The following is a 26,620-nucleotide window of genomic DNA, read 5'->3' as shown; positions in this document are numbered from 1 at the left end:
GTTGCTAAACTGGTATGAAAACAGTATCGCATATGTGTTAAACTGAGGTGAAAAATTGAGGAAAGATAAAAAGAAAAGAGAGAGAGAAGCAAAAAAAGTTGTAAGGGGCGCATTTTAGCCTGCAACATTTTATATGCCTTTTCTACAGGTGTCCGACTTAAGGCATACAAACATTATTACTAACCAACCTTTACTTGTGAAGCGTGTCGGGAGTGAGTTGCTGCCAGAAAATGTGCCTGAGGATGTAGCAGCTCAACCACGGCCATCGGGATGTTGGTGCAGCTCCAAGCTATGCTCCTGTTTTCGCAGTATGGATATGTTCTCAATGCTCAAACAGACGCTGACAGCTGAAGGGGCAAACCCCATCACCAAGTACTATGACATTGGTAGGCACGTGGCTAGTGCTGGGCCCGAGCTGATCTGGAAGATTTACGACGCTGTGCGACTTGAGGACAAAAAGGTAGGTTTAGATTTTTTATGTCATTGTTATTTGCAGTTAACATCACTGATTTTATTTTGCTAATTCTGCTGATTATGTGTGACCACTGTGTTGTACTTGATAATTTTTCAGTCATATGACGACGAGGAATCAATAGGTTTGTTTATGTATACTGTGTCATCTTGTAGCAGGGCGAGTTCATGCCACCAAAGTGCTGCTGCAGCTGAAGTATAATGCAGAGGACACCAGACATGACACCCCACCGAGTCACATTATAATGACACCGGACCAACCAGTGTTGTTTACTTGATCTGACCTTTCACTGTTGAGCGCCAAGCAAGGGTTTGACCCCAGGCCTACAGACTTCTAGTTTACTTGAAAAGATATCTCCATGTTAAAATTTGCAATATGCTTTTAAAGGACATAATATAAACTTACTATGAATGTATGTAATAAGAGTTTATGCCTTCAATAACTTAATTTTTATGTGTATATACCTGTTGATTGAGGTACATGTGTACAGTGTAATAAATAAATATACAGTGGTAGCACCTTTAAGGCTAACTATGCTTTCTAGGACATAAGCTTTCAGGTATGTGACAGATTTAGTGAGGATGTGTGAAGTGGAAATAGTGCACGAATAATTGGTCTTGAAAGTTTTTCATGTATATATTTATTCATTGTATTGATAGACTTGACACTGCTATCTACACAATAATGTATACAATGTGACATTGTAAGTGAGGCTAATGAGCATTCTGAGCCTACATTTTTGCTGGTGTGAGGCAACTTTTAACTACATGAAGTGAAAACAGTGACATATTTTGGGGTTGTGGTGAACTATATACATGTACTAAAGTAAAACATGGGTTTGATGTTAACTGTTATGGTTAACTGTAAGTGTGCAAACAGGCCAGCAACTTCCATAACAGAATGTTTCTCAGTGTGGGCTTATCAGCCAGAAAATATTACATGTGAAGGGTGCACAAGTGTTGCATTGTGACGGGTGATGACTTTAGTGGGAGTCGTCTCAGGAGCCATGTGCCGGGTGTCACGTAGCTGTCTACATTGAAACGTCTATACCTGATCAGAAAGAAATAAAGCCAGGTGTATGGTCAGAATTGCTCTCATTTATCGGGTATTTTCACAGTGGATTTGTCAGCTGATGAGAATCCATCATGGATAGGCACTGACCACTCCAGCTGAAACATAGTGTTTATCAAAGAAGTTCCTAGTGATCTCACCAGTACCTGAAAGCATCGAACAAACAAAGGCAATTTATAAGGAAAACTATCTGTTTATGTAGACATGAGGTGGGAGGAGCCATTACTTGAGAGTTAGGTGATTTTTATCAGTCACGTCTCTTTGCCAAACAACATGCTTTGTCACTTTGTGGATTCTGAGCTTTGTCTCACTCGAGGAAGTGTGAGCTGAAAGCTTCACTGGTATGGCTCTAACAAATAGCTGTGCGACCATCAGTTTGATGATAAAAAAAACAGGCATTCATTTATTGTTCGTCATTTGTAGCATAGCTGAGGGCTTCAAATTTGTTTAATAACGCACTAGCTGCAAACCGCATTTAAATTGGACGAAGTATTACCATTTTTATCTGATTTTGTAACAACAAACATCTTGAATTGGCCCTTTATTCACTCCCAGCATTGCTCATGGCAGTTCAGCCACATCCTTCATGTGTCGAATAATTGACCCAATTCTGTGGACAAATCCTTTGAATTGAATTGGCTGTTATGCAGTCAACATATCGTCTTGACTATCTTTAGTGCAGAAAGCTGTTGAAGTGAGAAAAGAAAAACTATTCCAAGCCCAGCTCCATTTTATCGCTCATTCTGCATGACATGTAATCTGGCGGCATTGACTATCAAAGTTGGACAAATCACCCAGCCATTCAATAATAAAAAAAATAGGCAGTGATACATATACTCCATTCATAAGTTCAGATTAACCTGCGAGTATTAAACCTAATTTCTAGAGCAGTCTCGTAAACAAGATTGAATTTTTCTCATTAGAAATACAAATGGCCTCACATCAGAGCTGTGGGCCTAATGGCACAATCAACCTAAACAGATCGTGATGAAAGAAATTGCAATACTGTCCATTTTATCTGTAATCATTGACAGAGTGCTTTAAAATGGAATTTATCTATGAGAATAGAAAAAGGCCTCTGACAGTTCGTGGGTTCTTGAAGACACATCAGTGTGTATCTCGTTTCTCATTGTGTGAACAAAAATATGTTGCCAAACAACAATAGATGAATAAGTGTATTATTATTATTGTTATTAAATTAATTTGCTTAGTTTGGAAGTTGAAAATGATATTTTCTGTAATTCTTCAACCGTTTTGCATATCTGCAAGGTGTTTATTCAAGCATATTCTGAAGGCATTATTCTGTGGTATGGGAAGCCCTGAAATTGGCCAATGAAGAAGACCGAACCAAAGATTTCCAACATCAAATTAAAAATATGCATAAGTTTCACCGAAAGCTACTCTTTCATGTTTGATGGATGGCCATCCTCGAAATGTCTTTTGTTGGTTATAATCTGAACCTATTAGGGACAATAGGGTTATTATAACCCAAACCTATCAGGGACAATAGGGTTATTATAACCTGAACCTATCAGGAACAATAGGGTTATTATAACCTGAACCTATCAGGAACAATAGGGTTATTATAACCTGAACGTATCAGGAACAATAGGGTTATTATAACCTGAACCTATCAGAAACAATAGGGTTATTATAACCCGAACCTATCAGGAACAATAGGGTTATTATAACCTGAACCTATCAGGAACAATAGGGTAGGTCAGTGAGAAAAATTTGTGGTTAATATGTTGAACGAAAAAGATAGGGATACATATTTCTTTAAACTTAATTCCGAGAGAAATAATGGAAGAAAGCTTCTATTCTGAAAATACTATTTAAAATCTTTAGACTACAATTTTTTTTAAAGTTTTGGTTGTCCTACACTAAACAAACATTTTTACAGTACCTAATATCTAGGAAGTATATATGGTCATATAAAATTTTCATGGAATAATTACCAGTTGGCAGAATCTGTTGTTACTGCCAAAGTGCTTTTATTCACAAAACTACCTTTAATTATTGTACTGTATTTCAGCTAAAATTGATCTTTTTATAAAATTATACAGTTTGCTTGATTCTGATTGAGTTATCCACTGTATTTAGGAAGGGCTGATAAGAATTGTTTGTGAAGTTTGATAAATTAATTATTAGAAAAACTCAACTGTTGACGTGAAAAATATCATTTATCAGCCGTTAATACATGTATGTGTATCTCAAACTCTCTTATGGCCTTGTCTGCAAGATATCTTTAAAACCGCATGGTAGAATTGAATCAAATTTAGTTTCAAGTTGTCTTTGAGGACCTTAGTAATAGATAAGATTTTGAACCTGTTGATCAAGCCATTTGTTAATTTGACTCTTGTTTTAAGAAATTCGGATTGGCTACTAGTTTTCTGCTAAATATCTCCTGAATGGATTGACCAAATTTTATAAAGATTTCTTATGAGGACTGTAATAACTCATTAGATTTTGGAATCTATGAAATTGATCAGCCTTACCAATTTTGAGAGGTTACTTGTCTGCAAAACATCTCTTCCATGTCTTGACTGAATTAACCAGAATTTGCTTCCATATTTTATGGGGACAGATTCTTGAAACTGTTCATTAATCTATTTGTTCACTTGATCAATTTTAGCAATTTTTATGGAATACTGCTTTTCTGTAAGATATCCCCTGATAGGCCTGACCAATTCTAATGAAATTTTGGTTCCAAGATTCCTTATTGAGACCTTAGTATAACTGATTGGATATTGGGACCTACTCATCAATCCATTTTTCATTGTCATATTTTACTCTGTTTTAGCAATTTCAATTTGCAAAATTTCCTGTAGACTGCATTGCCATGACAGAATTTAATGAAATTTGGTTGTAAGATTTTTATTAGAGACTTAAAAACTATTTAAAGCATAGCGAAGTGTCTTGCATGATGACAACTTCTGATTTGTTTCTTTTCAACATTCTGATATACATTCTAACATTGTTCTCAAGCATGTGAAGATACAACCAAAAATTCAATTTATTTATTTATTTGGTTGGTGTTTTACGCCGTACTCAAGAATAATTTAACTTATACGATGGCGGCCAGCATTATGGTGGGTGGAAACTGGGCAGAACCCGGGGGAAACCATCGACCATCCTCAGGTTGCTGGCAGACCTTCCCATGTACGGCTGGAGAGGAAGCCAGCATGAGCTGGACTTGCCAAACATTCAAGATGTATGCAGACATGTGTGGAAAACGATGATGTTACATGTATGTGTACACCTGTTGAGTGGTTAGACACCTAACCAAAACACATACAGTATATTATAAAACAAATACAGGTGTTGTAAAAAAGGTATGATTACTGGACTAAACACATATTTTAAAAGGTTATGATAACTGCACTACATAAGCTAATAGGTAAGCAAACAAGCAGTCATATAACCCTGATTGCAAACTTAGATATACATGTTAATTCCTAGCAGATTTGATGGATTAGCAGGGTACATCATGAATGAGGCTTCCATTATAGTTCTTCTTGTGGTTTTTGTTATGTTGGTCTTGAAGGGTTTAACATTGTTCCAGTCTGTTTTGTAGTGAGGCTGGCAAGAATGTGTTCTGAGGTAGTTTATTTCATGTCTTTGGTTTGTGTAGAGGCCTGATGCTCTTTAATTGACTTGTTTAGTGGTCAGCAAGTCTCACCTAAGTAGTGTTCAGCAAAGGAGCAGTTAAACCTTCAAACACACCCTTTACGTTGCTGTTTGTTGACAGTTGGACATTTCCCTGATGTGTTGAGTATGGTCTTCAGAGGTAACCCACTGGTAAAAATTCTGGTTGGTTTAGGAACATCTTGCTGTTTGGTTTTGAGGGTATGCAGGATGGTGTGTTCTGTCATTGCAGAAGGGTAGTTGTCCTGGTTGATAAATACTTGGGTTAAATGTTTGATTTCAGAGTCTAGTGCAGATATCTTGATTGCCCTCCTGAAAAGGTGTCTAATTTTTATCTACCTCACCTGGGGTGACAAAATCTATTCACAAATCCATGGATTACCCATCTGTTCTCCGTTGTCACCTGTGCTAACTGAAATAAGCCCCCCAATCATTCACAGTCGATGGTTTAGAAAGGTTGATGATACATTTGTTATTCTAACATAAGCGTGACCATGTGTCACAACCCACATTTGTCCATTTCTGCGGTTGTCATGGTAATCAGATAAACATTTTCCTTATATTTAATATATAAATAGAAATGATTTCATGTTCGGAGTACAACTCCAAAAGTTTTCTGCGTAGAGTTATAATTTTTGGCAGACACATACACAGATGAGGATGTATCCTGACTCACATTTGTCTATTTCCGTGGCTGTCATGGTAACCAGATAGCCATTTTCCATATATACTCTATATAAATAGATGTGATTTCGTGTCCAGGCTATAACTCCAACAATTTTCCACATAGAGCTTTAATTTTTGGTATATAAATAGATACACAGATGATGATGTGTCACGACTCACATTTGTTCATTTCCACAGTTGTCATGGTAATCAGATAACCATTTTCCTTATACATACTATATAAACAGATATAATTTCATGTCTGGGCTTCAACTCGTAACTGTTTTCCACGGGAGTTTTAATTTTTGGCGAATGCATTGATACACAGATGATGATGTGTCATAACCCACGTTTGTACATTACCATGGTTGTCATCCTAGATAGCCATTCTTATATATACTATATAAATAGAAATGATATTGTGTTAGGGGTACAGCTTCAACTGTTTTCTGCATTTTCATTTTTGGTGGACACATTCGTCCACTTGCGCAGTTGTCATGGTAACCTCATACCTATGAGCATCCATGAAGATTTACCTCAGGGTTGTACTCATCTCAGTGCTGCTGGCATTCTTTTATACATTTCAAAGAAATGCATTTGTTGGGATGAAAGTTGCATTCACCTGAACTATTGTTCACATTTTCATTGTTTTAGTTGGTGGCTGCCCTTGTGCATATTTTCCGGTCTATTGAGATATGTGCTGGACATATTTTGACTATTATATGGGACATAACTCTGTTATCATATGGCATGTGTTTCCTAAATTGTGCAAGGTAACCTGAAGTGACATTTTGATTTTTGAGTAGTTGTCTGCATTTGCCTGTGCGGCAGAAGATATGAGTACCTCTTTAGCCTGACAATTGCTGTAACCTTCCACCAATGAGGTCAAGGCTAGAGTCCAGCTTGCCAAGGAGCGTGAGTTCCCTCCAGTCTCGGTCAGGCTTCCTCCCACTTTAATTCCCTGGCTAGTGTTATTACATAAACATACATAAATACTAGTATTAGCTGAAATACTACTGGCAGCCAATCTAACCAACCAACCAACCAACCAACCAACCACATATGATAGACTGATATATGATCTTTAATGGGCTATGTGATGTCTAACGTGTAGGATTCTTGATATCCCACAATGCACTTGTCCATGTTGTATATTGAATACATGATAACCTTTTGAAAGTATGTCTCTATTGTTTCATTTGAATCTTATGCAGGTTGTGTATTTGCATACAGTTACACTCAAAAATCTTAAAGTATATTAATACTGTGGAGTTGCTGATAAATTATGCTAAATTTATATTTTTTTTGGATTGCTTTCATGTTGTTAGTTTGACTCAAACCTGAACCAGTTTTCCCACTGGTAGCTTAATCGTTCCTGAAGTCAACAAAATTGATGTATGGGCTGCTGAGTAAGTGAAGTATATGATGTGCGCGTCCAACCAAGGAAGGTCATTCATCATGACTTGTTAACAGGAATGGTTGATAAAAATTTTGTACACGGAAGGTTTCAAAGGCCAAGAAAAAATTTGTCATAATGTGTGGATTCTTAGGTGAATGGGAAGTTTGCCACAAATGGATTCCTGGATAACGGGGTAATGTGCCAAGTGTGTATATACGTACATTCCCTGACGATGGGAAATTTTGTCATGTAGTATTAAGCATAAGTTTCCCGATGATAATGAAATGGGGACCCGTCAAATGCCCGACCTTGGTGCAGTTTTATTGATGCCAAATGTTAGTTTCCAAACTCACCATTATGACATCACAATAACTTCATTGTTTCATAATGATGCATGAAATAGTATCATTTTAGTAATGGCTTCCTGATACTGGGAAAAAGACCCATTGGTTTAAGTATGTTTTTGCTCATTATTGTGTACTGGTATAGATACAGATTCCCTGACAATAGGAAATTGTGCCGTACTTGTTTTGATTCCCATGAAAGCAAAGAGCGTCATTTTTGTATCATTCTTTGTGCCTGTCTATATTAGGCATAAATGTGCAGGACCGTTATTAAGTGAGAACAGGTGGATTTTAAGCGTGGATTTTAACATGACATGATGATTTATTTTGAGGGAAAATGTGTCAAAGAAGCCTTAAGTCACTTGTATATGTTTTTGAATAGTTGCAATAATGTGCAAGCCGAGTATGAAAAATATATGCTTTCATAAACTGTATGTATGTGATTAAGCTTATCTTGGTCAGGTGGGTATATTAGGCAAATGAATTAAGGAATGCAGGAGTATTTTTCTTCCCTACAGGAACTATAATTTCGTCTATCTTATTTGATTTTCATTTTAGCAAGCATCAGTGTTTATCTTTGAAAAGAAGATAGCAGACAAATTGCACAAGCCTCGGCGCCGGGAGACTGTAGCTGAGATCCTGAGGAGAGAAGTACGACAGTTAGGACGTATCCGTCATCCACAGATACTACATATACTGCATCATGTGGAGGAAAATCAGTAAGTTTAGCCGTAGACTTTTGAAAATGAAGGCAAATAAAGTTTTTGACTAGTACACTGTTCATTTATATCATGACAAGCATTGCTATTGGTCATATGACTGAGTAGGTATTCAGACAAAGTGTGTATTGCTTGAGACTATTCCTAGCATGTTTTGCAAATGCAGTAGACACCAAATCAACTATACTGCATGTTGTCATGAAGAACTGAAGAACTGACGAACAGTGGATAGGATAAGAGTTAGACACCAAATCAACTATACTGCATGTTGTCATGAAGAACTGAAGAACTGATGAACAATGGATAGGATAAGAGTTAGACACCAAATCAACTATACTGCATGTTGTCATGAAGAACTGAAGAACTGATGAACAATGGATAGGATAAGAGTTAGACACCAAATCAACTATACAGCATGTTGTCATGAAGAACTGAAGAACTGATGAACAGTGGATAGGATAAGAGTTAGACACCAAATCAACTATACTGCATGTTGTCATGAAGAACTGAAGAACTGATGAACAGTGGATAGGATAAGAGTTAGACACCAAATCAACTATACAGCATGTTGTCATGAAGAACTGAAGAACTGATGAACAGTGGATAGGATAAGAGTTAGACACCACATCAACTATACAGCATGTTGTCATGAAGAACTGAAGAACTGATGAACAGTGGATAGGATAAGAGTTAGATACCAAATCAACTATACAGCATGTTGTCATGAAGAACTGAAGAACTGATGAGCAGTGGATAGGATAAGAGTTAGACACCACATCAACTATACAGCATGTTGTCATGAAAAACTGAAGAACTGATGAACAATGGATAGGATAAGAGTTAGACACCACATCAACTATACTGCATGTTGTCGTGAAGAACTGATGAACAATGGATAGGATAAGAGTTAGACACCACATCAACTATACTGCATGTTGTCATGAAGAACTGAAGAACTGATGAACAGTGGATAGGATAAGAGTTAGACACCAAATCAACTATACTGCATGTTGTCATGAAGAACTGAAAAACTGATGAACAATGGATAGGATAAGAGTTAGACACCACATCAACTATACAGCATTTTGTCATGAAGAACTGAAGAACTGATGAACAGTGGATAGGATAAGAGTTAGACACCAAATCAACTATAATGCATATTGTCATGAAGAACTGAAGAACTGATGAACAATGGATAGGATAAGAGTTAGACACCACATCAACTATACAGCATGTTGTCATGAAGAACTGAAGAACTGATGAACAGTGGATAGGATAAGAGTTAGATACCAAATCAACTATAATGCATATTGTCATGAAGAACCGAAGAACTGATGAACAATGGATAGGATAAGAGTTAGACACCACATCAACTATACAGCATGTTGTCATGAAGAACTGAAGAACTGATGAACAGTGGATAGGATAAGAGTTAGACACCAAATCAACTATAATGCATATTATCATGAAGAACTGAAGAACAGATGAACAATGGATAGGATAAGAGTTAGACACCACATCAACTATACTGCATGTTCTAGTGTAGAATTGTGCACTTCAGAGTAAACAAAGTGAAATGACATGAGGATTACAAACCAGTCAGTTCTGGATGAGGAATTATATGCACTTCATTATATGTGGAGATAAGTATAGACCAGGAAGTTCTGTAAGTGGGATTTTATGTTCCATGATTTCATGTTTATAAAGGCAATAAAGTGCACTTAAGTGGAAGTAACCCAGTTAGATATTGCAAGTGGAATTACACACTTTCCTATACACGGAGGAAACATGGACGTTCTGGAACTTAAATTATACATTTCAATATTTAGATTTAAATTTTGGATGGGAATTCTCTATTTATGAGTTCAGTATGTGGAATTGTACACTTTATAAAATGGAGGGAAAAGTACATGTATATAATACCTTAAGGAAAGTACTTGTTTTTTTGTGAAGGTCAGGTTATATCCTGGTTACTTCCTACTCCTCCACACATACCATTGGCTGCTTTTTTATGAGTTAAAAATTCGTGATGATTCTTGCCCATTTTAATATACGGTGGTCTTCAGAATGTTTGGAAATGACAATAACATAAATGTATATATTTTCATGCTCATAATGAAATCTTCATTTTCAGCGACAGCTTGGCCTTTGCTACTGAGCCAGTCATGGGAAGTCTGGCCAACTTCCTTGGGAACTTTGACCGCTTACCAAATCCAGTCCCTGCTGAATTCAAGGTACATGTATTATGTAACAAACTGTCTCAGGGTCAAAGCTTTCTTAGGGTTAGTTTACTGTAAATGTGTGAGATTATTGTTACTTAAGGAGTCAGCTAATCTATGGTAAATAATTTTTTTTCACATTAGTCCACACTTTATTTTTGTGTAAAAAAAAACTATGCAATTGGTATACAATTCGTCCATGTCCATTGCTCATACTCACGTAATATGCAAGTTCTTAAACCTAAAATATCAAATAACACATGGGTCACACTCTATATAGCTCTAGGAAATGAAACGATCGATGTTTCAATACAATTAAATTAGACAATTCACTGTTATAACGTCTTACATTTACGTAAATGTAGTATTTTGTAATATGAAAACCAAGTGCTAAAGTAATAGAATGTTTGACTATGGGTAATTAACCAATGTATTTCATTGTATTTCACAGGATTATGAATTCACGGAGCTTGATATCAAATATGGAATTCTACAGGTGAGTAAGTGTAGCATTAAAACTACTCTTTTGGACGTTTTCTGTTGCATCATTTGTTGAACTTTGTCAAGGTTTGTTTTAAAAGTTGCATTGATAGACCAGAGAATCAGCGATGGTGTAGTGAAAAATATATATTTTTTTATATGACAGAGTCATATGAGGCATTTCTGAGGTCGTGAAAATTGTTATCGATTTACAGAAGCAGGTATAATTTTAGAGTGCACTGTGGTGTGTTTTAGCTTTAGCTTATAATCTTAATGGAAAATGTACTGAACTGGGCATCGTCTGAAGATGCTTTTGACATTTTCTGTAGCACCGAGCTTTAGCTCAGAATACAGTACAGAATACAGTTTCTTTAACAGAAGTGGAACCAAGAAAGCAGCACATGATTAAACCTTGCGTAACTTACGAACAATTATATTCAATATACCATAAAAATACCTCTCTAGTATTTACAAACTGATGGCTTAAAATAACTGAAACTATTAAGGGAACATAGAAGGTATTAAAGCAGCATATGAACAGTTCTAAAATGTTTTCACTTCCAAACAGTTTTATTTGTAATGGAATAGAAATCTCTTATTCACCTTAATGAATTTAGTGTGTATTTTGGCTTTGTGGCCCAAAGATTGAAATCTAAAATTCCATCAACAGCCTCAACATTTTTTAAACAATCCCCAAACGGAAAATTTTTGCATTGTATTTGTATTGTATTGTATTTGTTCACCATAAGTATTATTAGAAAACATGTTTACAGGAAATAAAGCATGGTGGGAATAAAATCACAAGAGACTTGATCTGTCCCGAGGAAGTACAAGTATATAAAGTGACGCCGGTTGTAGGTGAATTATAAGTAAATAATAACAGAGTAAACGTTTTACATATTTAAGAAAAACTGTCGACAAAGCAGTGTCACGTGCCAAAAGAAATGCTGTGGTGCATGGCTTTGAAACATTTATTTATTTATTTGATTGGTGTTTTACGCTGTACTCAAGAATATTTCACATCTATGACGTCGGCCAGTATTATGGCAGAGCCCGGGGGAAACTCGCAACCATCTGCAAGCTACTGGCAGACCTTCCTATGTATGGCCGGAGATGAAGCCAGTATGAGCTGGACTTGAACTCACAGCGACCGCATTGCTGTTGAAACATTTATATGTTTGAAAATAAGTCAGAATTGTTTCATCAAGTTATCTTCTGTTTTGGACTTAAACAAAGAAAGTGAGTCAATAGATTTGACAGAAATCTGTAGCCTCAAACCGTAGAAGCAGCTGACATTCATTCAGTAACCACCTATCAATCTGTCATTTACTACTGGTACAGATGATCAAGAGATAGTTACACCTGTTTATAAACAAGGTGACCGATATGGTTGAACTACAGGCCAATTGCTGTTCCATCTACATTTAGTCAAATTTATGAACGACCAAGAGTCATTATGATAACAGACTATCGAGGCAAATAAATTATTGTCTGATACACAATTTGGTTTCAGTGCAACCACTCCGCGACTCTCGCTGCTTGCACACAAAAACTGTATCAGCAAAAGAAAGTAAACTATTTAGCATTGTTACGTTACTAGACTTATGCAAGGCTTTTGATACATTTGATCATATCCTCTTACTTAAGCTGTGGTATGATGTCTTCAGAGGCCCATTGCTTGAATGGTTCAGAAGTTACTTAACGAACTGAAGTCAGATTGTTTCCATTATTAAAAAATGTGCTTTCGATGTCTTCATCTGTCATTGTGGCATTCCACAGGGCTCTATACTTAATCCAATACTCTTCCTTATTTATATGCATGATATCACCTGCTGTTCTGGTTTGTTAAATTATATTTTATTTGCTGCTCACATTAAGGACATATTATACACTTAACTTGTAGCTGTCCTCAAATGGCTGTCAGCTAATAAATTATCACTAAATGCAAGTAAAACTCAACACATGATAATCAAATCCTACCGTAAATCCAATCCAGCTAAACTTCGCAGTCTAACCATACATAGTACTATTTTAAGTCTTGAGAGTGAATTTAGATTTCGTGGTATTCTTTTAAACTTGGACTTGCAATATGGCCTATATAACTAAGAAAATATCCAGGAATATTGGTATAATAAACCATATTAAAAATTGTATAAATAAAAAAAAACTGTCCTCATTTTGAACTACTCACTCATCTTTCAATATCTATCCTATCGGGTTCTTAAAAGTTGTTCAGATGAGCTGGTGTTTGGTCCATCGATTGAATAAAAAATCAATATCTGGTTATATTTATTCAATTTGAGGGGTTTTTTTTTTGAAGGAAATGTGCAAAATTTTACATAAACTCAAATTGAACATATTCAAAGTTTCGTGAAGCAATCGATTTGTGTTACAAATTTTCTCCCTTGCACAAAAGTCTTCAGGACTCTCTGTGTTGATTAGATTTAAGAAGGCAATTCTTGGAAGCGGAGAGAGAGGAGTTACGAAATCAGACAGTAAGCTTTTTGGGTCTCTGCTAAAGCGGTCCTCAGAATAATTTGACCTACTTTGGCTTCCAATTGTTCTGTTTTTGACATTAGCCTAGCATAGGAAACGACATGTGAGTGCACATGGTCTGTCTGGTTTCCTCCCTATGATGTCAGGTGGCACTAATATCTTCAGCTCTTTTCAAGGCAGGCACACAGTTTGCAATTGTGTCTCCAGGTTTCATTTTTGGGAGTCAGTAGTAAATGGCTTACAGCACAAAATTAAAACCTTCTTGGCCAGATATAAACATTTATCAGTGACATCAATTCGCTATAAAAGAGTGTTTATTGTTCAGAGACAGAGATGTGTGCCAGACAGGACTTCAGGTCGTTAAGATCCAGCCGTAATGGTCATGGAGAAAGTGACAGTTAAGACAGCTGTCATTGATACATAATGTAGGAGTGTATGTTATCTCTCTAAAGATGTGACCTCTTTATTTGAAGATCATGGTAGATTAGTTAACATTCCAGTGAGTAATTCATTATTTGTGGGTCTCCTCAGTGAGTAATTCATTATTTGTGGGTCTCCTCAGTGAATAATTCATTATTTGTGGGTCTCTTCAGTTTCTCATTACCGGTAGCTGATTTTCACAGTAAATTTCATGTAACTACTAACCTATGCATAAGTCAAGTCAGACTTTGTCTTGAGCTGCTTTTGTTCATTAAAACCTTTGTTTATTTTGACAAGTAAGGACTACATTTTAAGAGAATTTATATAATGCAGAGAACATTTATCTAGGTGCAGTATTAGTGTGTAATATACATGTAAACTCATTTTTAACATGTCCTTTTACAGACTGAGGGTGACAAACACATTGCATGCCCGTTGTCAGTGATTTATCTCGATTCATGACTATTGAATATTGTATAAAAATGATGTCAAGACCAGTTGCTCATGCTGTGAGTTTCAGTCAGTTCAGACTGATACTCTGGTTTTTAAGTTTTCTGGGCAGGTCTTCACACTTTACTGGATTGGCAGCCTGAAATACATCTAACAATAACTGGGAACAAGTTGAGTGCTTTGAGATACATTACCTTTTCACATAGACTTGAACATACTGAACTAATATGTAGAAATCTTAAAATTCTTAAAACATGTATCTGTCTTGAAGTTAGTTTGCCTCTGCTCTGATATTTTACAAATTGATACAGAATCACAATTACAATCTTTATGTGCCATTCTAATATACAAACTATTCCCTAAGCACATTACCAGGAAGCCGGCTCAGAAATGGAATAAGTTAACATACAACCTCAAGACAACAATTTCTTCTTCGCTTTTCAAGTCTAAAAATAGATTCATATCCTCACACTTTGATCTCCATGTATACAAGCTTCCTCCTTGGTGTTTCATGTATGTGTAAGTTTTTTCTGTGATTGTGTTCTATGATGAATTCATTTAATCACCATATACATATGGCCTACTTTGCCACAAGACATCAATTGTATGAAATGCAACAAGTCTTAGTAACTGTATGGACTTGTTTCCCTCTATACACCTGTAATAAAGTTACTGATTATACACGTACCTGTATATCCTTAAAATATGATCAATAAATAATCAACCAACCGATCACATTTGATAAAGCTGGTCAGTTAATTGCCAAATGGCAGTGGTTTATTTCAGGTAACTCCACTTTCCTCCACCTATGAAACTAACTGCTGCCTCATACTTTTAAGTGAACGGAAAATTCTTGAGTACGAAATTAAACAATGACAAAATGTCAGTGAAAGATTCTTAAGTGTGGTGTTGAACCCTCAACCCTAATGAAATGACATGTGTAAGCACTCAGGCTTATGACCAAATTTTGATATAAAAGTTTAGTAATAATTGAAAAGGAATGGAAAAACTTGCAGTATAAGTGATATTAGTTTTAATAAAAAATCGATAAAAAAATCATTTATTTTATTGTATTTTACTCTGAAAATTGATTTGAACAAATTTTTCTGAAAGGATTTGACAGGTTGAATACAGACTCATTAATATCCCATGAATGGCTGCAGAAGTAGTGCTTTTGTAATGCTGCTGCTGTTCAATAGCCTGGTGAGCATGGATGAACAATTCCCCAGCATTGCCATTGTGTCATCCTATAGTTCACTGCAGCGCAAATTCTACACAAATCTTGCCCAGTCCTGTTTACATCTGGACTCCATCTGGATGCTTGCCACTTGCCCCTGGCAACCTGTCAGAAGAAGTGATATGTTGTGAGAAAGCCATAAATTTACTGTAATGTAATTTTGTCCGGACCGTTTTCTTCTAATGCCGTTTCTTGTATGATTTCATCTGATTTTTTTAACTAAAACAAACAGCTGTTGTTAATAGTGTCTTTTTATGTCTCTGTGTTGTTTTTATGTGTTCATTTTTATTCAGACTCAGTAGCTTTTACATGAATGTTGAAGTGACATGTTTGCTGGGGTCCACTGTGTGTATGTTAACTTTTGTCCAAAAACGGCGTTTTAGGAAGGAAATAAATGTCACAGAAAAGACTTTTTTGCTGGAATTTAAATTTTTCATCAAGCATTTTATCCTACATGTACCTTTCAAACAAAGATCAAAACACCTTTCTAGGATCAATAGCACTCAGCTCAGATTCAGGTAAAGTGAGCAACTTTGTCATGGGCCAAATTTTAGATCATGTACTGTATACATGTTTGCTCTATGCACATGTGCAAGGTTGCCTACATATGTACGTGGCAGTTGAGATCAGTGTGACCATGAGAAAAAAGATCTTGATCAAAAAGGATAAAAAAAAAATGGCTAATGGTTAGTGCAATACTATTTTTTGTTGGGAAACAATTTTGGGAAGTGCGCTGTATCGAATGTTGGTCTCTTGTGTTTAATAAGCAACTACCAGTATATTATATTAATATACAAAAGACCAAATCTAAGCAACACATTCTGATACTCGTATGTAACACAAATATCCCGATAAAAAGTGTGCCACCTCCACACCTTATTTATGTTGTAACATAGGACATCCAAACAATGAACAACGCAGAGTTGATACCTCCAGGTATCTATTTCAATTGCAACCATCAGTATGTAAATATTGATTTTTCTTGAAATGTTTTGTATTTCCTCTTAAGTCAAGTTTTCACTCTGGATTCCTACCCATAAATTAAGTGTGAATGATTATCGATCTTCTTGAAAAAGGCATTAAACACCAGTCAGATAAAAAAAATACTGATTGTCCCAGGTGCCTTATGATATAGTAAAACAGGTCCAGATCATTTTAAGTTATTTTATCAGTTGTTGACTACATGAGCATTGATTTGAATGATATTTGTGAATTAATTATGTAGACAGTCTTTTTGTTACTGACCAAATTTCCGTGTTGAAAACAATCAAAGAAGCAGAAGAACTTGTTGCGACTATATTTGTGTGTTCTAGGTGACAGAAGCATTGGCGTATCTTCATGGCTCCGAACAAATGCTCCATGGCAACGTATGTCCTGCCTCTATTCTGCTGACTAAGCGTGGCTGCTGGAAACTGTCAGGGCTTGGATTTGCCGAGAAAGCAAGGGATGGCAAGGTGAGATATTAAGTGGTGCTGCTCTTTTGCGTCTCCCTTCTTGTCTCTCTTAAATGAAACAGCTGTGATCCAAAGAATATTTCTGTTCCCCATACCGAAGTGTTAGTTGAACACTTCTCCTCTGTCAGTGGATTTTCAGGAACGATTTCTGCCCCTCTGCTTGATCACTCATCTATATGAATTTCCCAAAACATTGATAATTCTCTGTCCTTGGGCGACCAGCACAAGCAGAGTATTAAACTGCATGGATGTGCCTGTATGTTCATCTTCTTTGAATGAGCTACTTGAGTGGAGAAGCTGAAAATTATATTTATTTATTTGTTTGATTGGTGTTTTACGCCGTACTCAAGAATATTTCATTTATATGACGGCCGGCCAGCATTATGGTGAGTGGAAACCGGGCACAACCCGGGGAAAACCCACGACCATCCGCAGGTTGCTGTCAGACCTTCCCACTTACGGCTCAAAATTATATATTCAATGAGACATGATTGATCTGCATGCTAAAACATAATTGGAAAGATATACGCTAATTAAGATTTAAAAAAATTTTTCAGGTAACTTCATACCAGATTATAAAATTACCTGCTTGCAAACACTTAGCTTCATTTTCTGTATTTTATAGGATTCCTTCCCGTGTCAGCCCTGGACGTCAAAATCACCCAAAATGGCACAGCCAGATTTGGACTATGTTGCTCCCGAAATTCAGCTCGACAAAAATTGCACGACTTTGAGTGACATGTTTTCATTGGGCATGCTCATATGTACAATTTACAATGATGGGCGCCCCCTGCTGGATGCCCAACACAGCACAGCTATATATGTCAAGAGAATTGATCAGGTATGTCATGGCTTGGAATTGATAAAACATAAGTCGGTGGAAAGTTTGAATACGTTCACACCATGTTATGTCCTCTGGCATGTTTTTCGAATAAGAGAGATGCTATAACTCAGAGAGACTTCTTATTTCCTTCTGAGTGCAAGAGGCACATCTTCATTTTCACTTGTAAGCTGGGAAGTAATTCTTTACGTTGGTGTAGGACATAATGACAAATCTGCCAGCTATTCACAGTATTAAAAATAGTCAGAATGTTATTTACATGACAGTGTTGTCCTGTACCAAACAGCAGTTTTTGTCCCACTGATTATTTCCAGGCTTCACTTGTTTTGGTTGTGTATGTGTCCAGTTGTGTAAGTTAGGTACTTGCCTTCTAGCCAAGGTCTTCATGTAACATTCACTTTTGAAGAACATTGCTTTTTTTCGTTCTACCGGATGTTAAAAATTTAGTTTGAAGATCGGCTAGGGCAGTAAATCTGTTGTAAAAGTTTTGAGAGAATTTTAAGACATTAAATCATTTCTCAGAAGCCTTGATTGTCATATACTGTTTAAACAGGATACATTGTGACCACTAGATGAGTTAATTCTGAATTGTACCTAATTCTTTAACAATCACTGATTACTTAGCCATTCATATTAACATTAAGTTTGACGTTCTGAAAAGCATGTTCAAGTAACAAACACTGTCATAGATTATTTTATACAACTGGTCAGAGATGCATATGAACTACTATTTCTTGAAACGAAGTGATAATTTAAAAAGAAAGTATTAGCTTCTGTGTTTGTCTACAAAATGTATTTTTTACCTGTTTCCATTGACACGCAGTCACTAAGAATTTTGCTGTGCGTTCTTTTGCAATTATTCATCACATCAGCATTTCAGTGTGCAGTTATCCTATAGAGCTACACATTCATATCCCATAGTTGATTCTTTCATTACTTGTCTTACAATTGTATGAGGCTTGAGGACATATGTCAATATTTAATCATCTAATTTCAAGTTTTTCTGAATTTCGTCTGGCAATTCAGTATTGAATGAAACAGCAGTTCCTGACTGGTAGCTGCTGGAATGTTCCCATCTGTCTCCAGGTGGGGATGTAAAAATGTTGCTTTCCTTTGTTAGAGCCGAATGATTAACTCAAGATCAAAAGAAGAAAAGTGGATTAGGTTTCTATACTTTGACTGATTGCAATGCCAAAGAAAGTGTACAGATCACAATTGAGCCTACACATGACATCAATAATAACATTTTCTACTGGCATGATTGGTGAATACCAGATGTGTATTTCATCAGTCATCAGGATTAATTAGCACAACAGTGACAAAAAATATGTAACAAAAACTAAGTTGATAATAAGAAGAATTTTTTAAAGAGCTACTTGGTTTTCACAGAAGCGCCTTTCAAACGTGAAAGGATATATGTGTATGTACAATATATATCTGAATGAATGACTTTTTGCATGCAGTGTATTTCACAAGCTGAGTCAGTAAAAGTGATGCATCTACTGAGATGTAAGACCATGGGCAGAGACGCAAAATAATTAATTCATTGCAGTCATTAGTAAAACTATGAATGAAGTGAAGACGAAGTATTTGTGTATAAAGTCATTGCATTGCCGAGTCAGCAGTTTTCTATGTAGCCATGATACATTGGTGCGTGGCATATTGGTGTCGATTTCTTATATTGATATATCAGTTGTCATGTTGACATTATAGTTACAAAGTATTCCTGCTATCACTTGTCAATTAATCAATTACATATACAGTTTTATTTGCATAACATGACAGTATAAGTGTCCATGTGCACACAGTGTGATACTTATCCATTGTACACAGTACATGTATAATGGTTCCCCCCCCCCCCCCCCCCCCCCCCCCCCCTTGCTATGGGTGTCCTCCAAGCTGTTAATGTAAATGACATACATTCCGTTAATGACTATAATTACTTTATTGATTGCACATTTGTGAGAGTGTTCGGAAAGCAAGGTGATAACCTGTTGGAAAAAGTTTCAGCATGGATACTACATGTGGTATTTTATGACCTTAATCCCAAATTTGCCTCTCTTAATGAACTTTTTAGGCAAATTTTTAGTTTAAAGACAGTATCTTATTATAGCCTTTGTGTAAATAAAATGGTCTCGAAATATTTAAACACTAGTAAAGTGAGAACACGTTTGTACATATCTAAATGTATTTTGGCATATATTTTTTAGCATAATATTGACATACGATATTTGAGGTACATTTGTGCTTTCTCTTTACAGACCAATGAATTCTTTGGTGAAGTAGCTCACAAAATGCCGCTACCTCTGGTTGAGCCGGTTGAGAAGATGATACATAGAGACATTCGCTACCGGCCCACTGCCCAACTCTTCTCATTGGTTAGTAAAATGAATATTATGTTGTACAGCCAGATTACAGTGCAGTTTAACCTGAACTTGGATAGCCCTGTTAATAAATACTTCAGTCATGGCATTAAAAAACTTAGACAAAATATGAATGAAATATATGAAGCAATTTCAAAACTTTAAAGGTTAAATGTTATATAATCAGTAGTTTTGTAACAAAAGAGCTATGTCTAACAGCCTACTAATGTATTATAAACATGAGAAACCATTTCTGTGAGATCTAGTTATTGGGAAAGCATTAGCATATGAGTTTATAGTCACGGGCATTTGCAGTCATCACCATGTCTTTCTTTAATTTAGTTTTAAGGTCTTTTACAAATACAGTGTATTAAACTATTTGCCTTCTTTCAATTAGATTTTTTAGGACATTTTTAATGTCTACTAGTTGTGGTGTTTCTTTACTTTTTTCAGCTGAAGTATTTTAATGATCCAATAGTGGCTTGTCTTCAACATATAGATCTGTTGGAACTCAAAGATATCAGCCAAAAAGTGGACTTCTACAATCAGCTAATTCCAGTGATACCTTGTATACCAAAAGTAAGTTTTCAGTAAATGTAATTACTAAATCTGATTGTCACTCAGCTCCTCATTCCTGATGCGAAATAGCAGAGTAACATCAATATTTATGTAGTTAGGAACATGTGAAATAGAAAAAAAGAAAAAAGAGCATAAGGGTTTCATTGTTAGTTCGTAAGTTCAGGCATGTTAAATATCACTTTTTCGTAAGAAAAAAAAATGTCTCAATGCAGTGTTTACACTAAAATGTTAAGTAATAATCTATGTGTTGAAACAGACATTTGTATACCAACTGTCAACCAAGATCGATTTTCTGGGTCAGAACGTAACAGTGTCAGATATGTTGTAGCTGTGTCTGTGTGTTCTGTTTTGTTTTAGCTAAGATGACTATTGTTGTTTTCGCTGAGATGATGGTAGTGTTGTTTTAGCTAAGATGACGGTAGTGTTGTTTTAGCTAAGATGACTGTTCAATTTCAGCTAAGATGACTGTAGTGCTGAAATTGCTGAGAGGCTCAGGCCAGGATATCAGTTGTGCTCCAGTTGACATTTTCTTAATTATATATATGTCTATATTCATCAAATCAGATACTGGTACACATATTATTTCTAGATGCATGTGTATTTTTGGCTGTTATTAAAGTCTGTATGTGTTGTGGGTTCCGTGAAGATGTGATATTGTGTGAGTTAATGTGAGAGATTATCCTGAAGTATGAAGAGGCCACAAAGGCTTGCCCACTTCTCACGACCATATATAGACCATTGCATGGGTCAATGCATTGTCCACACTGCAGGCAGTATTGTTCATTTTGCAGGGCTTTATTGTCAATCCTTAACTAGCCGGTGTAATACTTATATCAATAGTGGCCCTGGCCCCTTGGAGATTCCAGGAAAATGGTGAGAAGTAGAAGGGTGAGAAAAGAAACATTGATTTAGGCTTTGTCAGGGGATGATTCCCTCCAACTGGTGGCTTAGATTCTGACTCGCCAGTGTAATTGTGAAAGGGGAATTAACTGGGAATTGGAGCCATCAAAAGCTCAGCACACTATCGGGCAGGAAATAAACCTTAGCGGAGAGGAGATGTTCAGTCTAGAGAAAAGCGGTTAGGGCAGCGAATTAGGCTTGGGATTACGGGCCTGAGACCGACTACCTGAAGGCTATCCCATGCAGAGAGCCCCGCTGTTGATTTATGCTGACACTTGATAAAGTCGTTCTACATTGTTTTAAGTGGCGCATTCTGTGTATGGGACATAGCTCTGAGAACAATGTTTCCTCCTAAGTAGATTGGTAGATGCAAAATTGTAGTCATCCAGTGCAAGTGTTAGGTTTTTGCCCTGCAACATTACTGTATATTCGCCACCTGTTTTAGCAAGCAGCAGGCAGTAAACTTCTGAAGACGTCGAGGTTGTATCCGTGGCAGGCAGATAGAGTGATTGGGAAAATCGTGTTCACGTAAGACTCCAAAGTGCTCTCCAGGAGGTCTGACATGTGTAAACCTTCATGACTAGAGCAACTGTGCCTGTATGTTTGGAAGTAGATGACCAATACGAGTCAATCTGCATGCTCTGTATCATATTAATAAGAAATATTCAGTCCAAAACTATTGCAGGCAACAGGTGACTGCTGTTTGTTTCCCCAAGTGATCAATCTCAGGCTAGGCCTGCAAGACATTGTAAGTGTTGATCACTTCCAAAATTTGCTCCAGCGTGGATTTCAAGTGCTAGACTTCTCCTTTCATAGATCGTATATATTTAAAATAACCTGTGGCATCGAAACAGTGACTCGGAAGGTTATAAATAACTGACTGAAGGGAACCTCAAGTCTTGCTCACGGTGTAATGCATTTCTGTTTTTAAACTCTTTATAAGTAAAGTATTTGACTCGAACACTGTAGGAGTTAATGGTGATGTACAGGGAGCATGTGGTGCTGCGTATTGCTACACTGTATAGTTAAATGTGAGATTGTTGTCACATTACATGAAGTTTCACCGAGCTGATGCCCCCACTGTGTGTGTTTATACTCTGACTGAGAATCTGATTCAAAGTTAGCACTGGTGAATAGGTCTAAGCTCAAGGGTGTCAAGCAGTCCGTTCCTCTGTACTAAAAAGTCCTGTAATCCTCAACAATGGAGTGGTGTGGTGATTGCTGAGTGATCTTTTGCAGGATCTAGGGATTAAGCCAGGCATGTGAATCCCAGGCAAGATTAAGTCTCATCTTTAATCACTGAATTTGTAAAAGGAATGAATGCTTATGGTTTAATGCAATTTGTAAAAGGACAGCTGTCATGCATGCATTCACTCTGAAATGCACTCTCTTCTTGCTTGGACTTGTGTTTTTTTTTTTCCTTTCTATATTAATGATTACAAGATGCATGTTGAAGGCAAAGATTGATAATCGAAGTAACAGTGTTTGTCTGTTTCTAAAATATTGACAACTGAATATTAATTTTTGTGATTTTTCCTTAGGCGTGTTACATGTATATTCAAACAGGATCTCAGATGGCCGTGTTCTTGAGTAGATTCTGTAGACAATCTGCTGGGATAATATGATGTACATGTACAGTTGCACACTTAAAATTAAATCCAACAGTGTTACTGGGGCCCATTTTGCTAGCCTTTTACCACTTCTGGTAGCCTGATGTCTATAAAATTCATGATCAAGGTAAAAAAACAAAAAGCAAAAAAAGATTGGCAAGAATTGTCAAGATTTGATACAATGTCCATTGGGGCTTGTGTGGATACTAGTGAAACGAAAATAAATATTTGCTCTCAGATAGCAGCAATGGGACACGTGTATAGTTGTTGCAGACAGCAATTTTGGGGATCCCCTCTGTATGCTCTGCATAAATTGTATCCTGAATAGTCAAAATAAAAACGAAGATAAAACAAGAAGAAGGTGGGATGGAATGTACTGGATTTGAACCCTGGACTATCAGGCATCCTTTACAGAGGTCCTAGTACTGAAGTTTAGTTTAGAGATTAGGTGGCCTTGATCTTCTGTTGATAGCTAATAACAAAAGACAGGAACAATACATTGTTGCAAAGTTGATACCTGTTCCCACAGTAAATGGCAGCGATAAGTTTCGTGCTGTCTTGTGTAAAGTTCACTTGTTGAATTTTGGAGAAAAGTATTATGATTTCTGAAAAGTTTGTTAAACCATGAAAAAAAAAATACATGGTTTTATTAGCAGGTAGTGCATACATGTAAGTGTTTTCATGAAGACAATTTGACACTGGCATGATAAAATTGATTTAGATATAGATCACAACGTGAAGATTGACTAATTGTTGCTTAATACCACACTCAAGAATATTTCATTTCTACAATTGCAATCAATTTTATTTGGGAATTAAACTGGAATAGCCGGCAAGATGACTGACCTTTGTAAAGTTAATGATGGTATACAGATGGCATTCAGCAGAACAATCCTCTGCAAGTTACTGAGCACACTAGCCTAACTGATTACTGACCACACCAGCCTAACTGCTTACTGACCACACTAGCCTAACTGCTTACTGACCACACTAGCCTAACTGCTTACTGACCACACTGGCCTAACTGCTTACTGACCACACTAGCCTAACTGCCTACTGACCACACTATCCTAACTGCTTACTGACCACACTAGCCTAACTGCTTACTGAGCTCACTAGCCTAACTGCTTACTGACCACACTAGCCTAACTGCTTACTGACCACACTGGCCTAACTGCTTACTGACCACACTAGCCTAACTGCTTACTGACCACACTAGCCTGACTGCCTACTGACCACACTAGCCTAACTGCTTACTGACCGCACTAGCCTAACTGCTTACTGACCACACTAGCCTAACTGCTTATTGAACACACTAGCCTAACTGCTTACTGTCACCAGTGTCCTTACCAACAGAGGAATTATGGGAATCTATAAGTTCCCTTTCTAAAAGCGGAATTGAACTCTCACCTCATGTGCCTTGTAGCTAGGAGTCATAGTATATTCCTCTGCCTTACAGTATGAAGGACAGGACATTAGTTAAGAAGTTATCGAGAACAAATTGGGTCTTTTTTTCTTCTGACCCATGACATATATATAAGGAATGCAGGTTTTATTGAAATCCATTTAGAAATTGTCAAGATAGTGTGGTAAACTGAACAAGAAAGTGACAGACTGTGGTAAAAAGATATTCCCAGTTGTGCATATACTTGTACTTTTATAGTTGTGCCAGAAATGAAAGTGTTATTCATTTATTCCTAGATACATATTTTTACATTTTCAGAAAGTGCTCTATGATCATGTCTTCCCTGTGCTGAATGAGGAATGCCGCATCTATGAGCTGACTATGCATACTCTGCCACCTTTTCTAACAATTGTTGACTATTCCACCAGAGAAGAATATGCAGAAATCATCTTTCCAGCACTTCGCTATATACTCAGTATGCCAAAGCCTGTGCAGGTAGTGTACAAAATTTGCATTATTTAAACATATAGTAGTTCAAGGAAGTATTTTAAAGACAACAACTCATTAATGTTTATGTTCACTGAAAGGCTACTGCCGTTTTTCGTGTATAGTTTAGCCGATTATACTACAAAGCGTATTCCATGATTTTGTGTCTGATCGTGATTCTTGGTTATGAGACACAGCTGGGTGGGGGAGGAGTGCAGTCAGGGGAGAGTGTTCACAGGATTGCGCATACAGGTGACAAAACCAACAAATATTTTAGCTCCAGTATCATCTCTATTTAGCTACCACCAGAATACGTTTCTCGCACTATCTTGCAAGAGCATGTCCAAAACCTGCAAATCAAAGCTTAGATGGAAAACTGGTATACATTTAACAAATACACCTAGATTGATAAATGTGCAGGGTTTTTTTTTTTTTTTTTCTTTTTTTTTTTGCAGAAGGGAAGAACAATCGTAGAATCCTGTTCATATGATTGATCACAATTAAACTTCCTCAACATTGATTGGAAAGCCGGACTAATTATGTCACCCAGTATTTGGCAATTCTCAAAATAAATATTTGAGATATATATAGTCAGTAAAACTAACAAGTAAACATTGGTATAAGTATTTTTATGAGTATAATTTAAGTCAATAGTTTGTGCTAGCATTTTCAGGTCATGTACAGAGGGGGCCAGCTTGTGAAATATAAACAAAATCCTTTCCAGCTGATACTTCTGACAGAGTGAAGTAGAACCTCATGACCTAGTAAAATAAAATCTATCCTGTGAAATCTGTTTCCATTTTCCAAAATTTTCTAATTTTGATTAAACTTTGTGAGATTTGGGAGATTCTTTCTTCATGTAAAGGATCAAATATTTATTATGTCCTCAATACATCAGTGTAGCTGCTTGTCTAAAAGTATGAAGATTGTAAACACCCAAGTGAGCCTCAACTCAAATCACCAGCTTTGACCTAATTTACAATGTCCAAAACATTTATACATGAGGAAGAGGAGAACCAAAATCATGTTGTGTTGCATGAAGATTAAAGGATGGAACATATCAGCCGTGTTTTTGCATGAAAACTTCCCTGTATCTAAAATGCACCTGCCCTGTCTGTTGTCACCACCATTGCTTCCACTTCACAACAATGTATCAGAAAACAGATATATTTTCTACTTACCAAAGCACCTGGCAGTGGTGATATCATTGTGGGGGCCTCTGATAGGTGTGAATTGGGACTAACACAAAACAGAAATGGGTCTCTGTTGGGAATTCTTTGATAAAGTTTAATATAGGTTTAAAACAAAAATTTTCCGTTTTGATCATGTAACAGAAGGTATTATCATGTAGTAAGGCACTC

General features: G+C 36.6%; 1 protein-coding gene across 1 annotated transcript in view; it reads left to right on the top strand.

Moving 5' to 3' along the window:
* Positions 1-310: 310 nt before the first annotated feature.
* Positions 311-26,620, top strand: part of LOC135471706 (SCY1-like protein 2) — a 47,130-nt gene continuing 20,820 nt past the window's right edge. The window contains exons 1-9 of the mRNA XM_064751025.1: positions 311-460; positions 8,159-8,319; positions 10,454-10,553; positions 10,990-11,034; positions 16,935-17,075; positions 17,701-17,916; positions 20,178-20,294; positions 20,733-20,858; positions 25,092-25,268. Of these exons, the coding sequence (XP_064607095.1) occupies positions 311-460; positions 8,159-8,319; positions 10,454-10,553; positions 10,990-11,034; positions 16,935-17,075; positions 17,701-17,916; positions 20,178-20,294; positions 20,733-20,858; positions 25,092-25,268 (1,233 nt within the window). The remainder of the gene's footprint in view (positions 461-8,158; positions 8,320-10,453; positions 10,554-10,989; positions 11,035-16,934; positions 17,076-17,700; positions 17,917-20,177; positions 20,295-20,732; positions 20,859-25,091; positions 25,269-26,620) is intronic.

This window comes from Liolophura sinensis, chromosome 7 (assembly GCF_032854445.1).
Source record: "Liolophura sinensis isolate JHLJ2023 chromosome 7, CUHK_Ljap_v2, whole genome shotgun sequence".
Classification (NCBI taxonomy): Eukaryota; Metazoa; Mollusca; class Polyplacophora; order Chitonida; family Chitonidae; genus Liolophura; species Liolophura sinensis.
This window is presented reverse-complemented; position numbering and strand designations above follow the sequence as displayed.